Raw genomic sequence first — 15,586 nt, forward strand, 5'->3', positions numbered from 1 at the left:
GCGAGCGTCTGGGCCCTGGACAGCAGGTCCTGCAGATGGAAGAGAGCCTGGACCGTGCGCGCTGCACCAGCCTGGAGCCCGGGACCCTGCGCACCACGACAGCCTGGGGGGTTACATGCCAGGCTCACACTGCACCATGAAATCAGTGATCCCTAATTACCGTGAAAAAGAGAAAATTAGAAAAAATGTCAAAGTAGCAACTCTTTCAGTGTTTGAATTGGATGACATAAAAGATTAAATTAAGATTTTTTTCACATCCTTGCCATACTTGCAAGTTCAGTACATTAATTTTTATTAGTTAAATTAATATTAATCATTATAAAATGAGTATGAAATATTTTACTTTTGTGCCTTATTGATACAGACTTTTATTTTATTTAAATATATTTTTTAGTTGTTGATGGATCTTTATTTCCTTTCTTTATTTATATGTGGTGCTGAGAATTGAACCCAGTGCCTCACACATGCTAGGCAAGTGCTCTACCTCTGAACTATAGTCCAGCCCCAGACTTTTATTTTTACTCATTAATTTATCTTGAGAAGCCTGAGATAATATTACTATTTCAAGTATAAGTTCAAACTTACTCATGATTAAGTCCTCCTTCGTGCACTTTTGTTGTTGGCATTTAGGTTTGCACTGAAAAATGTGGTATATCGTGCATCAGTAAAACCTTGCCCCAAAGATATACAGTTAAATGAATAAAAAATAAGACCACCTAGATTCTAAAAAATGACAATTTGTCTTCTGCTAAGGCATTTAGTCCAACTAAAAAAATATGTGCACAACGAGGAAATTATTTTAACTAAAACAATTACAGGCAATGAAACTAAAAAAAAAAAAGAAAAAAGAAAAAAAAAAGAAAGTATTATCCACCCAGACTAAAAATATCGCTATTATTAGGCCTTAAATTTACCTTTGACTTCTATGGCCAAGAATGCAAAAAATCAAACAGGACTTATTTAAATAAATTTTTTAAATGGTGATTTAGAGACTAGTTAGCTTAGTTACTCTTTCTTGTTCTGTATACTAAAAGGTACTTGTAATAATCTTCAAAAATGGTTTCCTAGAATATGCAAAGGTGGCCTTTACCTGACAGTCCTCTAGACATTTCGATGCGATACTGGGAACAGAGTGTGCTGCATTAATTTCTCCTGGGGTGGCTAAGTTGGTGACTGAGCCTGTCAACAGACTGCCACCAGCATGAAGTCCTGCTTCCTGTGGGGTACTTTTAAAACACCCTTCTTATTGCTTGTTCCCAGGGATCTGATGCATTTCAGTTTCTTTGTGAATTCATCCCAAAACAAGCATTCAGAAGGAAGTACTTTAAAAGAGGATTAAAATCCTCGAAAATTCCTTAAGTTTTCTGAAATAAAAAGCACTAGATATATTTAGCAGGATGTTATCATAATTAAGTACACACAACTTGGTCTAGTCCTCCATGATTATAATAATTTTTATAAATATATGCAAATTATTAGTGTGTGCATTAATGACACTTTACTACGACATTCGTTATATAGACTTTTCTCATTTTGGTTCTCATTTTGGCTGGTCGGCCTGAGTAACACCCCTGGCCCTCACTGTTCCCTGGACACATGTGCAGGGCTCTTGTTCCAGCCCAGAGAAAGCAGCTCAGTACTCCCTACATAGGGACGTCGTAATCGGGGGCTCATTCCATGGTGGATGAAGTTATCTTCTCAGCCACTTCATATGAAGTCCCTTATATGTTTATTTCTATATTAATGATGAATCTGTTAATTCTATATTTTTATTTATATATTGACAGTGAATTTATTTTATTTTAAAAAATCCCTTCAGACCTCCTTTTAACTTTGCAGTTTGGCAAAGAATGCGTTCCTCTGTCCTACCTAAACTGCTTTCGTGAACATCCATCAATAGTTATTCGCGGCACCCCACTTATCCTAACTGCACTGCAGATCATGGAAATGTTTCAAGTAACGTAAAATCTGGCTTCTGTTTTTACCCCACAGAGATTTCAGAGACTGTAAAGAATGTAAAGTCTACCCATCAGGATTATTTTTGTGTTGAATGTAACACAAAAGACCAACAAAACTCCTCCTGGTGATGTGTGGCATTTTAAAAGTACTTACAAGTTGCAGGTGCATTGCTAATGACTCATCACCAGGTTCCATGTGCGACTCTCGTCCTAAGTGAGGGGACTGAGAGGGCTTTCTGTGATAACTGTCCTGTGATAGCTGGGCCTCCTGGTCACTGCCCACTTGAGAAAGTCACCAGCCTGGAGATGCACCTGCTGCCTGTCCTCCCGTGGCTCCTCTGGGAGCAGGGCCTGCTGGGAGGAAGAGTCTGGACACCAGCAGGTGTCCTTGGTACATCTGCTCTTGGGACTCGCTGGGCCTCATTTTGCTTTGTGTGCATGGGACAGAGAACTCATTTCGCTTTTGGACCCAGTGTGCACAAGTGTGTACAGGTGCTCCCTTGGTCTGCTCTGGGTGACTGCTCCCGGCATTGCCCCGTTGCCCTGGTGGATGTTGTGGGTGACATCCATTCTTCTCCAGCTATCTGGCATCTCTCCTGCACTGGTCTCTACCCTCTGCACTCTGTACATAGAGTCGTGACAAGGCCGACAGACAGATGTGGTCTCTGCCCACGTCAAGTTAAACATCTGGAAGACCAGCAGAGGGCTCTGGGGCCAGGATGGCCTTCGGTCTCAGCTGCTCCTTGCACAGTGAAGGAATGAGCAGCCAGCCTCAAAGACGTAGGAAAGCGGTGGGTCAAGGACAGCCCCTCTCAGAGGCCCCAGGAGGAAGGAGCCTGCCACACTCCTGAAACTAGGAAGCTAGAGGGGCCAGGTGACAGCAAGCAGAGATGGGAAGGAGCACTGGGCGGGAGCAGGGTACGCAGGCCTGGTGCCAGGCACTGGGTTCCAGGAGCAGGTGGCAGGCGGAAGGGTTTCCAGCAGTGTCCAAGGTCAGCAGGAGGGAGGCCGGAGGTCCGTGCGGGCAGCAGCCACAGCCCACTTCAGGCCCGCATGGCGGACAGGAGGGTTTGAAGGCTGCGGTGGGGGAGCCAATGGGCCTCCTGGTGGAAGTTCCGATTCTCCCTTATGGATCTGTGTCTAAGGTGCGTAATAGAGAAACGAGGGTTTTTATTCAAATTTAACTTTTATAAATATCCAATTTTTTAATTTGATTTTTATTGGATCTTGTAATTTTATTATTAAACCTTTAAAATGGAGGAATGGATCAAATTTTCTGGTGTAAGTAGCACAGGTCTTTTTACCTCCCTTTTGCTTGTTCTGTGTGTGAGTGTGTTTTCCCTTGGTTGTGGGTTTCTACCTGCTGCCCGTGGTGTGTTCTTACTGAATGTCTATGTCACTTTCCTGTGTATCACCGACTGCTATATGTGGGCCGTACATAAGGACGTACATAAGGACCTGAAATGTTTGGTAGTTCTAGTCTGTTCATGAATCTGCGTGGTTCTGAGACCGGCAAGGAACCAGATTTGCCATGTAACAATTATAATTGTGGTTCTGTAGGTTAAGTTATCTAGTAAGTTTACTTTCATTAAATGTTATTTTGTTCAGGTGAGTCTAGTCTTGGAGTGGAAATGGCAGAGTGTCATGGAAAAGCAGAATAGCTAAGTCACAGCAGCTTTGTGGGTTTGTGAGTGTGACTGCAGAGGCACAGTATGGCAGTGCTGACCAAGGGTCAAGCTGATGTCCGTGCACCTAAGCACCCTCTGTGTCCAAAGAGGGGTCACCTGAAGGGTCATCCTACAGGGACCCTTTGTAAAATGGACCCACATGCTAAAACCCAACACATCAGAGACAAACTGTGATCATTTGAAAATGAGGATTGTTCTGCTGTGATCATTCTTTAATGCTCTCACCAGTTTTAGAATTCATGGCTGTTTGGTCATGACGTCTTTCTGTGTGCTTCTCGGCCATTAGTGTATCTTCTGTAGACCATTTTCTATTCAAGCTCTTGCTTTCCGAGTGGTCATGATGTATGCACTTGACCATGTTGTGCGGTCATCTCAATGTTCAAGGGTGATAAACTCAGCTTTCCTTTACTTGGGACAGTCTTGGGTTTTCCTTTGTTTCTGAAGGACAGTCTTTCTGGATGCACTCTTCTTGGTCAGCAAGATTTTTTATTTTTTTCCTGTAAACGTTTGAACAGATAAACACACTGACTTCTACCAGCCAGGTTTATACTGAGAAATCCACATATTACCCAACAGGAGCTTCCTTGTATGTGATGATTTACTTTGTTGCTTTTGAAATTCTGATTTTCTGAGACTTTACAGAAAAGTCATGTGTGTCTTGTGCACTATGAGGTGTCTTGGTGCAATTATTTTTAGACTTATTTTGGTTAAGTCTTTGAGCTTCTTAAACATATATATCCAATTTTCTCCTCATATTTTGGAAGTTTTCAGTCATTATTTCTTCAAATGTCCCTGTCTGTCCCTTTCTCATTTTCTTCTTCTTCTGGAATTCCCAGAATGCTAATGTTCTTCTTGAATGTTGTTCTCTTCACTTTCCGTAATTATTATTTTCTTTTATTATTATTCCCAATCTTAAAATTTCTCTTTTCAAATTTGCTTATTCTTTCTTCTATGGATTTAGGTTTCTGGCAGTGTTTCTTTAGTGAACTTTTCATTTCAATTATTGTATTCTTCAGTTCCAGAATGTTTGATTTTTCATAGTTTCTATCTCATTGTTGACATTCTCATTCATTTTCATTGCTTTCCTGATTGCATTAAAGTTTTTATTTGTGCTCTCTTGTAGTTCATTTATCATCCTAAGACAGCTGTTTTGAATTATCTTGTCATTCACATATCTCCATTTAGTTAGAGACAGTTGATGGGTATTTAATTTGTTCCTTTGATTATACCATGCTTCCCTATTTCTTGTATATATCATCTTAAGTACATGGTTGAACTTAGCACTTGAAAAATCAGCAATTCTTCCAGATGTTGTTGTCTGATATTTACAGGGAAGACTTTCAGTCATCCTTATTAGAGATTATGGTGGCTCCTCAATCCTTTTCTAGGTGTGTGCCATGTTCTCTTTGTGCATATAGTTGCTTAATTAAAGAGGTGTCAGTTTCTCTGCAGGTGCTACCACTCTTGTCTATCTGTGGTGCCTGGCCAAGCCACGTTGTAGTCATTGATAACAGTGCTCACCACTGAGTTCCTGCAGTACTTAGACTCAGGAAAGACAGATACCAGTCACTAAAGTAGATATCCCAAAAGTCAGATCAGTGGACATATGCTTCCCAGAGACAAGTTTGAAATTGGAAGTTCTCTCCCAAGGATGCTACACTCTCTGGAGAAGATGAGTGAATGCAAGAATTTTCCTGCCAGCTCCAATGAGAGTAGCTACATACTCACCTGGGGTACAGGGCATTTTGGTTTCTTATTGAGTATTTCACATGGGTTCATGAATGCCTTGATGTTATAGTAATGTCTTCACTGGGAACACTGTCTCTACTTGCTTTTGTGCCATGTTTTTGATGTCTCTCCCAGACTTGACATTCTTTTAAAAAGTGTGACCTGAACCATTGAAAAGTTGATTGATACTAAAGAAAATAGCAAAAAAATTTATATATATATATATATATATATATATATATATATAAATTTTGTATATATATATATATATAATGTATATATATACACACACACACACACATATATGTGTGTGTGTGAGAGAGAGAGAATGTGTATGTATGTATGTGTGTGTGTGTGTGTGTGTGTATATATATATTTATATGTATTTTTTTTCATGGTTGTGCTATCAGTTTCTTAATTGGTTAACAGAATATGCTTGGCATGGATGTTTGTACACAGTTGCATTTTTTGTTTTGAATATACAGTTAAATTTTTGAAATTATGTTCTTCAGAATATACTTAAATACTGTTAGAATTCAATGTTTTATGTTTCACATTTTGTTTGATATGAATATGTTTCATTTACAATGGCTTCTGACAATATGGCTGTTTGGAAATGTAAGAATGCCCACATTAGTCTATCTATAGATAGTACAGACATAAACAGGCATGCCTAGATTTGGAGCATGGGACATTGCCTGTAAATCCAGTTGCAGAACATTTAAAACAAAGAAAAATGAATTAGAATTATGTATGAATTATACTAAAAAGACTTTATTCCAACAAATTTTAGTCAGTTTATCTGAACATTGGGCCTCCTGAGTATTAAATCCAAATGTTTAATATTTGCTTTGTTTTATGAATCAAAAATGCATGAATATAAATGTACTTTTTTCACTAAAAGTACATTTAGTGGCATGTGTTAAATCTCTTCAGTTTGTTTTGTATTTTTCCCATTGATATATAGGATACACTAATTAAAACACTTAAAAACACTTAAAAAACTCCACAGCTTTGTCATCATTTCAAACACACAATGGGCCTTTCACTCAGAAACCCTAGAAATGACAGTAAATGCTGCATGGTCAGATTTGTTTTTTGTGTAATTGAGGAAAAATTTAAGCCTAGTGTTTGACATGTGAAAATTCTCACTAGATCTGATGATCTTAGTTTCCTGAACCACATGTCTCTCTATACATTTTAAGTGGAACTACAAGCTACTGGAATTTGTCCTGAGTAAGTGTTTGGCTAAGAGAATGACACAGCTGTATCTCTAGTAGTCACTCCCCTCATAAAAACATGATACCTGCCCTGCACGTGGGCGTCAGCACTCTGTCCCCATGTGAAACAGAATCCACTGTCCACCACAGGAGAGGGGTGTGTCCAGCAACATTTCTCTGGGGAGGTCCATCTGTTCATTTTTATTTGTTAAAGTGAAGTGTGTTGCTAACGAACAACCTGTTTTTCTTGCCACCATGGTGCAAGGCTCTAATCCCAGTGACCCAGGAGGCTGAGTCAGGATCACAAGTTCAAGTTCAAGGCCAGCCTGGGAAACTAAGAGATCCTGTTTCAAAGTAAAAGATGAACAAGGCTGAAGAAGCAGCTCAGTGGCAGAGCAGGACTGAGTTCAACCCCAGTATACTTAAAAAAAAAATTCACAGTATTTTTGTATTAACAAAAAATATGAGAATACATTATTTCAAAGCCCAAATAGTTTTTCAACTAATGGCTGAGATTCTTTTTAACCAAATTTATCATCTTTCCATCCATCATTAATTATTTTCTTCCATCCTGCGTGTGAGTGTGCACCTGTTCTCGTTGGGTCATGTACCGCGCACCCCAGAGGGGAGGCTCCAGCAGCAGGGGGACTGCACGGCCAACGTCAAGGCATTGGCAGACTGGGTTCCCGCCACGTCCTGCTTCCTGGGTTTTAATGGTGGATTCCTTGTAGTGCCCTCACGTGACCGTTCCTGGGGCACGTGTGTGGGCAGTCTACGTCTGTCCTCTCTCCTTGTGGTATGACCAATCCATCATGGGGTCAGCCCCACAGCGTGGTGCCATCTGCGCCTCCCCCTTTGCAAAGGCTGCACTTCCAAGTGCCATCATTGCATGGGGTGTAAGAATTTTGACATGTGGCTTTCGGAGGGACACAATCAGCCCATAGCACTAAGAAGAAGAAAATAAGCCACACCTTTCATATCCAGGGCCTCTGTGGTCTAGGTAGGGAAACTGACCAATGGCCCAGCACCAGCTCTCACCCTGTGGACAGGGCTGTGCTGTTGGTGATGGTGGCAAACGCCACCTGCAGCAGTTCCAGAGACCTGGGCAAGCAGATGCTGGCTCTGGGTTTGTGGCCCAGCATGAACCTCCTACTTTCTCCCCATGACGGCGGGACCTGGGCTGCTCAGTGCTGCTCAGGTGTTCTGCAGAGCAGACCTTACCCTGCTCTCATGGGATGTTACAGAGACCACCCTGCTCCCGTGAGCCAAGAAATGCTGCACACCTGGGAGTGTGAAGTGTAAGAGGAGTCATTTCTACAGGGTTACCTGGTGCCATTAAAATCCTCTTCTAGTTTATGAATCCCCAGAGGGACACAGTAAATACTCAATTTCCTCCAAACACATTTTATCATTTCACTGACACAATCCCTGGGTTAAGAGATCTTCCCGTCTAACAAATGGAAGAAATAGAAGTCGCATTTATCACGTGTGATGGACCTGCCAACGGTTTACAAACAAAACAACCTCACGTGCCGCAGACTCTAAACTTCAGACAACAAGTAAAACAGTAGGTTTTTTTTTTTCTCTTCTTCTCTTGTGATCCTATTTTTTCAATGAATTTTCTCTACAGAAAATTTGTGTTGTAATGGAGATTTTTGACACATTAAACAATGTGTTATAAAAGTCTGAGGATACGGGGTTACACGTTTATGTCTGTGTCTATGTGACTCAGGCACATCGTCTGTCAAGCTCATGGGGTCATCGTAAGTGAAATGCAATTTCCCTCTTGTCTTCCTGCACAGCCTAAACCTTAATGCAATCTTTACATCATGAGTGTATGGAATTCATCTCTCTTGGGCACTGCTCTCTTGGGTGTACCAAGCCTATATGTATCTAAAGAAAGAGGAGTAGTTAGCTACTTCTCTTCTGCAAAAAAATGGCTCCTTAGCACAGGAACTCATTTGCTTACAGTGGGCTGCAGCCAAGAAGCCCTCCATGGGTTGAAAGCGTCTCAATCCCAGATTCTGGTGGTGCACCAGATGACATAGCCTCACGGCTTAGCAGCAGGGCCCTGGGGCGGGCTGGCTGTTCACCCTCAGGAGTGTGCAGCTAGGTGGGAACCGAGGCTACCCTCCCTGTCCTCATGACAGCCATCACCTTACCCCACATCACCAACACAGGGAAAGATCAAAATCAAAACTTCAAGCCCAGTGTCCACTGAATGTATATTGCTTTCATACCACCTTAAGGTAAGAAGGTCTGAAATTGAACCAGTTAAGTCAGGAACCAGCTGTGGTCACAATAAAGAATGTGGTCAGCATGACTTTTTCCTTTTTGGATTAGAGAAAAACCTTTTGCATTTCATGTGGTGTTTTGATGATAGACCTATGTGCTGAATACGCATGTGGGAGCAGATGCATGTGTGAGCAGATGCATGCGTGTGTGTGTACATGCATGTGTGTGACTTCTTTGCTTCTGCCAAATACTCCAGCACCGACTCTACATGGGTCTGCTTTTCTCTGTCTTCGGTTATTACATTTATTGTTTTGAGCTCTCTAGGCAGAACAGCATATTGAATTTTAGTTGCTGTTGCTTGGGTTTTGTTTGCTTGTTTGGTTTTGTTTTTTAGACAGCGTCTCACCAAGTTGCTTAGGGCCTTTCTTAATTGCTAGGCTGTCCTGGAATTCCCCTGTACTTGCCTCTGAGATGATAGGCACGCACCACCACACCTGGCTACCATCTTGTTTTTAATGTGTGAAGTTTAAAAACTTCAATAGAAATGAGGACAATGGTTTGCTGAGAAAAATCGCCCAGAGTTACTTTGGTACTTGATTTCTAGAAAGATCCTGTTTATCCTACTCTAAGTATCTGATAAAAATTGCATGTTTATCATGTGTTTCCAAATCATTTTCATTTGCAAGATTTAAGTGAACCATTCTCTGAATTTTGTCTAATGGGATTAGTATAATGACTACAATAGATTCCAGAGAACTGATGAGACTTATTGTTATATTCTGAGTCACAACTTTCACACTTATGATCAGTGGTAGGTCAAGCCATTAAACTATATTTTTGGTCAAATTAGGACACTCATCTTTTTAATGGCTTTGTTTTGTATTCTTTGCTTTCACAGGCTGGATTCATGGGGTTTAAAGACTTCTTTTGCCGCATTCTAAATTTAATTGCAAGTTTATGTATCAGCATATTTAAAATGCCCACGTTTTAACATCAGACATGAGTAGAAAATACTTCTATGAACAAGGATTTGTAGAACACAGTGGCACACAGGGCCCCTGCCCACTGGATCCTGCTGCTCTCCCAGCGGAGGCTGAAGACCTCAGATTCCGTGAGAGTCCGCTCTACTCTGCTTCCCTGTGCAGTCTGGGCACTCGGAGATGCAGCATCAGGCAGCGGTGACCCACCTTCTAAAGGAACACTGTGTTCTGCACACTCTCTCTCATGTCTGACGTAAGGCCCAGGTGCCTGTGACTTCACAGAACTACACATTGTGTCATTTCTAGTGGCACGTTTGCTGGTAACGTGACAGCTGGCCCTTCCTGGCTGTCTGCTCCTGAGACCTTGGTGCAAGACTGTCTTGGCTTTCCCATGGTCTTCCAGGGAGGGCTTGGAGTTTGTGTCTCTGTGTTTGTGCTGGTGACTACATAAATGCCTTTAGATAACGGTGCAGGGTTTCCCTGTCACTATGCAGCTCCAACATGCACAGTCCAGCATGAGACACCACTGCAATGTCACTCTTCCAGAAAGTGGCGTCAAAGCGAGATTGTTAAAGAACACTCTCCCTTCAGGCTTTCAGAGGGTAACACGTGCAAGCAGGACTCACACTAGCCTGCCTCCAGTGCACATTCACAGTCACGCCTGCCTTCCACGCTCTCCTCCTTGCACATTTTGAGTGGCAGGTGATGGAGCACAGCCTGCCTGGCCCGTCTCTTTGCCAGCTGTCCTCAGCCCAGGCCTCCTGTCCCTCAGTGCCATCTCCCATGTTGCTGGCAGTTGCATGACCTCCCTCCGTCCTGATTTCTGCCTGGGTTGGTGGGTGCATGGCTGCCCTCTCTCTGTGGCGTGTTTACACCTTGCTGTGAAGCAGGGGCTGGTTCTGTGCCCCAGTTTGCTCTGACTTCACTCTGCCACCTGTACCCGTGTTGGTCCACCCATGGCAGGAAAGGCGCCCATGTTGGCCACCCAGGCAGGACGGGCGCCCATGTTGGCCACCCAAGCAGGACGGCCTGCGGAGACTGGAGCTGCACCCAGGGCCGCAGCAGATTACTGCTCTTAACAAGAGATGAAGGGACCTGTGGGCTCTGTCACATCCTTACCCATTTTTCACTCAATTTCTGAGTGAAGTAATAACAGGTTAAATGACATTACTAAACAATTTTCCTACAAATACTAGCTCTTAGTATTCTGAGTTCTAACATCTAAGGGGCATGTGGTGAGTCTGGAGAAGGTAGCAAAGAATGATCATTTCTTCCAGATCTCAAAGAACATGGTCCCCACATCTTTCCTGAGTCACTCCACAGTACACTCTAACTAAATGATTTTTTGTTATTATTTTATTTTAAAAATTCAGTATGATTCCTATGGGGATAGAAATAGACAAACTGTTTTTTTTTCAGAAGATGAATTAGACTTAGATATAAAATTTAAGGAAGGAGAAAATGAAAATAAATTAACGTACAATGATTATGTATACATCAATATGCATGAATTTTTCATACATAAGCAAATGTACTAAGTATGTAAAAACAAATTATGTCATACATGTAAAAGGGATGGAATTTAGTAACTGGAATTTAATATTGAATTGTCATTTTTTTTTTAAATTTCAAAATATTCCTCCCTTCAATTTGAACATTTTTATATTCTTGATATTCTTTGCCCTCTGTCCTGTCTAGGGTATACTTGAAGTGTCCCAAATGATGCAGATGTGATGTCATATTTTTAGTGTCATATTTTTAGTGTTCTGAATTCTAATCAGAAACTCGGTGCTGTGTGAAGCACATGGTGTTGAGTGCTTTTAAAAGGACAGCCCTTTCTGGATTCGTCAGTTTCCCTTAGGAAAGCATCTCAGCACCTCCTGCCCCTCTCCCACGAGGAATCACCAGGTTCCAGGGCTTAGATTGTTTATCTAGGCCACAGACGGCCAGGCTCAACAGCAGGTGTCTCAGGTGGCCAGCCCAGGGGGAGGCGAGGACACTTCCCACTCCTGTTCCTCTGGGGATGGGAAAGTGACCCTGGTCTGTGAGGGTGGAACCCCTGGGCGTGCAGCTCTGGTCAGGGATAAGAGCATGTCGAGGAGCCGGGTCAATCCGCCTGCACGCGGCCACCCCAGCCTCTGCTTTGGCGTGGTGTGGGATGTAGGGTGCTGGCTGTGAGGTCCCCTTGAGGATCAGAGCACCGCCACTGCCCTGGCTGCTGACGGAGGCAGAGCAGCCCCTCCTCTGTCCTGTGCTGTGCCTAGCCTCTGCAGACAGACCTGGCCCTCCATGAGTGAGCCCCGTGGGAGGGACACCAGGGCCCACGCTTGCTGCTGCTCCCCTTGAAGTTCATCATCATTTTATCTTTGAACTTGTGTGGATTTTACCTGAGCTCTGAATAGAGAGCAGTGCATCCTGCGCCGTATGGACAGCCCTGCAGGCAGGGGCAGTGGCCTGGGAGGGTGGCACAGGGAGCAGCTGCCCCAGCTGCACCCCTTCCCCCATTTCCTACTGGCGTTTGCCCCTGAATTGGCTGCAGTCCTCACCACCCGCCCCACCCCAGCTGCCTGCCGCAGAACCGAGCGGATCAGCCAGCTGACAAATCTGTGCATGTTCCTGATAAGAACCAGACCCAAGCAGGAACCCAAGGGTGTGGAAAGCACAGTGAGCTGGTCTCCTCTGCAAAGACCTTTCTCCCACTTCTCCAAGACACACTGAAGAATGGAAGACGTTATTCGCAACCAGCCAGTAACACCTCCGTCATCGTCTGAGCTGCACACTTAGATCCTCAAAACTTGTTCTTATACATGAAAATTTTAACCCCTTCACCAAAAAACTGCACTTTTATTCTGTGATATTCATAGCAATGTATTCTTTATTCTCATGATGATATTTTGAATGGGAGAGGGCATCAGTGCTAAATAATGCTTAGAGTTAATTTATCTGATATTATAGGCTCAATTCCTATGTTATAGGGAGCACTTGTTTCTGAAGCTGTGAGTTCTTAAGTGAAGGAAATTTTTGTCTATGGTTAGGGTCAGATCACACCTGAGGGATATAAATACAGGTCCTGAGTACCTGAAAGCAGAGCCTCCAGGAGATTCTTGTTGTTGTAGGTCGAAGACAAGAGTGAGAAAGAGACAGTCCTAGGTGGAGATGAACATAAGGCTTTGTTTTCAGCTTCTCTTTTCCTGGAGGAGAGAGCTCCCAGATTCACACCTCAGTGTTTTCATAAGGACCCTTAAGCATGTGTGAGACACAAAAGACAAGAGAGCAAGGCCACTGGTTGGCATGTCACAGGGGTGTCATTTCCTAAGGACACAATATTTTAAATTATGTGTATGTTAGAAGTGGGGTGTTTTGTGCTCGTTTTATTAAAGAAAGACCTTGATTTGCTGCAGGGTGGAAATGAAGTAAAGTGATGTTTAAGAGTTAGCTTGCAGTTCGACTCAGTTACTTGAAGTCCTTTTGGTCAAACAACCAGGAAAAGCTTTAAAGCTTCTATTGCTCTCACAGGAGGAGAGCAATAGAAGAACAGCCCTTCTTTTTCAGATAGTAGGAAAGTTCTTAAGTTGCTTGCTTCCTGTCCCTGTGTTTCTGCAGCTGTGGGTCTCGCTGCGTGCCAAGAGCCAGCGCTCCCCAGCAACGGCATCAGGATTGGAGACCGGTACCTGGTGAACGACGTGCTCTCCTTCCAGTGTGAGCCCGGGTACACCCTGCAGGTAGAGTTCTCTGAGTCTTTGTGACACAGAGCGTCAATATGGAAACCCTCGGACCGTTCAGTTGAAACTGAAGCCCAGAGAGCTAATTTAGTTTTCTTTTCTCGGTTTGTGAATTGAGCTAATTAAACCAAGCATTAAGCCCTGGATGTTGGTAATCCATGGTATCGTTGGAAATAGTTTCTGTATCACAGAGCACTATTTATTTTTCACATTTTTTTTTTAATTTCAAAATACATGTTCTAGAAACTATGCAGAGAAAATTCTGTGGAGCAAAGTAGCATCACTATGTGCTTAAAATCCCATCTTGGCTCCAGTTGCTGGGTGGGTGTGCAGCCCTGTACTGGTTCCCTTTGGTACCATGTTGCCATGGCTCAGCTCCCTAAGTCACCATTAGATACCAGCTTACTGCCAGGTGATTGAGACCCTCAGTAAACTTAAATAATGTTTGAGAAAGGGGAAACAAGTAAAAGTTTTGCTATGAACTTTTTATAGATTTTATATTAAAAAAATTGTAAAAAGTTCCTTATAAACATTTTATAAATTTATAGAGAGAATAGTCGGTTTTCTATTACCCGTTTTCTGATTTAATCATTGGGAAACTTACTCCCAAAATAGTGTCTGTTACTTTGCACAGCTCTACATGATTCTCCCTGCTGGCAATAACCATTGATTATTGACACGTGTGGTCCAAAGTCTAGGAGACACGGCTAAGCCTACTGATCTTTCTACTCTCCTCCCTTTAATTCAGATCATAGAGTACATTTTGCTGTGTGTTTATAACAGTGAAGCTGCTAGTTTTTCAAGGACATTTCTTTTAGCCATGTTTCGTTCCTCATTGAACAAAGCAGCCTGAATAAGCATCAGAAAGGGTTGGGGACAACGTGCAGTGATGTGATGCTACTGTTTGGAGAATTCAGTTTCTGCACGTATGTTGTGTTATCGTCTTGTGCACTGCATCAGGTGGCAGCAGGGAGCAAGCTCTAGTGCCCACTGTATGTGTCACTGAGAGTGGTTTCAACCAAGACCTCAGGTTAGGACCCGTCAGCCTCCCTGTGGCCACACCGGGTGCAGGTGGAGCTGGAGGACATTCACATGAACATGCACAAGCTTCATTCAGTAAAAGGAAACTTCTGCTGCCGTTGGGGAGCACCTATCCACATGCAGCACTACCTTCGTAAAAGCAAGCCACAGCTCTCCTGTGCAGGCCTGGGGGGCGGTACTCACTGCTCGGACTCTGCCGACAGAGTGGCAGCAGCAGCAGTCCAGTGTCTGCAAGGGACGCTGAGTACAGCCCCTGGAGATCAGCTCCCGCATGCCCTTCACCATGCACGGCAGGGCTGTGCCGGCTGGCTCCTGGAGACAAGCTTCCAGCACGCATGTGACAATGTGTAGAATTGGTCTTATTAGAGAGGCACGCTTGTCTACACCACAGGCCATTTTGTGCCTTCTTTTGGCCTGCGTTATATTCGACTGATACGATCTGAATATCACTGCTCTCCCTGAAAACCCACCCTGAGAGCCTGCTGGAGTCGACCTCCTTTGGCTTGTTGAGGATGGGCCTCTCTGGTTGATTAGCATTATTTCTCCAGCCATGTTTTATGGCCCTGGAGAACAAGACCTCTTTATTACAGGGCTTTCTCAGGATGTGTTGATTAATATGCTGCTGGACACACAGGCCTGTGGACGCACTGCTTGTTAGGTCTGCTTTTCAAATGCAAACTAAGTTGTTTTCCTCTTCATAGAAACAGCATGGAGCATGACGTCTGCACGCTATTGTCTTTCACATGCTTCCGTGGAAACAGAGGATTCTAGATTTTTACTTTTTAAATTGCAACATCATTTTACTATCACACTTATATATTTGGAACAACATCATGTACAAATTGCTCACTATTTATGAAAAGCACTGTTCTTTGTGTGGTTCTCACAAGCTGTCTCTAATTTGTGGACCCAGTGAGATCAAGCATGACCTCACCCACAGAGAGTAAATCCTGGATCTCTGAATGACTTAGGATCTCTGTCCCCTCTAGTCTTACTTTAGTGGTCTTCTAAACA

General features: G+C 43.2%; 1 protein-coding gene across 2 annotated transcripts in view; it reads left to right on the top strand.

Moving 5' to 3' along the window:
• Positions 1-15,586, top strand: part of Csmd1 (CUB and Sushi multiple domains 1) — a 1,636,907-nt gene that overhangs the window by 1,465,640 nt on the left and 155,681 nt on the right. For both annotated transcript variants that reach the window (XM_048792812.1, XM_048792813.1), the window contains exon 38: positions 13,413-13,531. In XM_048792812.1, coding sequence (XP_048648769.1) covers positions 13,413-13,531 — 119 coding nt within the window. The remainder of the gene's footprint in view (positions 1-13,412; positions 13,532-15,586) is intronic.

Source organism: Marmota marmota, unplaced genomic scaffold, assembly GCF_001458135.2.
Source record: "Marmota marmota marmota unplaced genomic scaffold, marMar, whole genome shotgun sequence".
Lineage (NCBI taxonomy): Eukaryota > Metazoa > Chordata > Mammalia > Rodentia > Sciuridae > Marmota > Marmota marmota.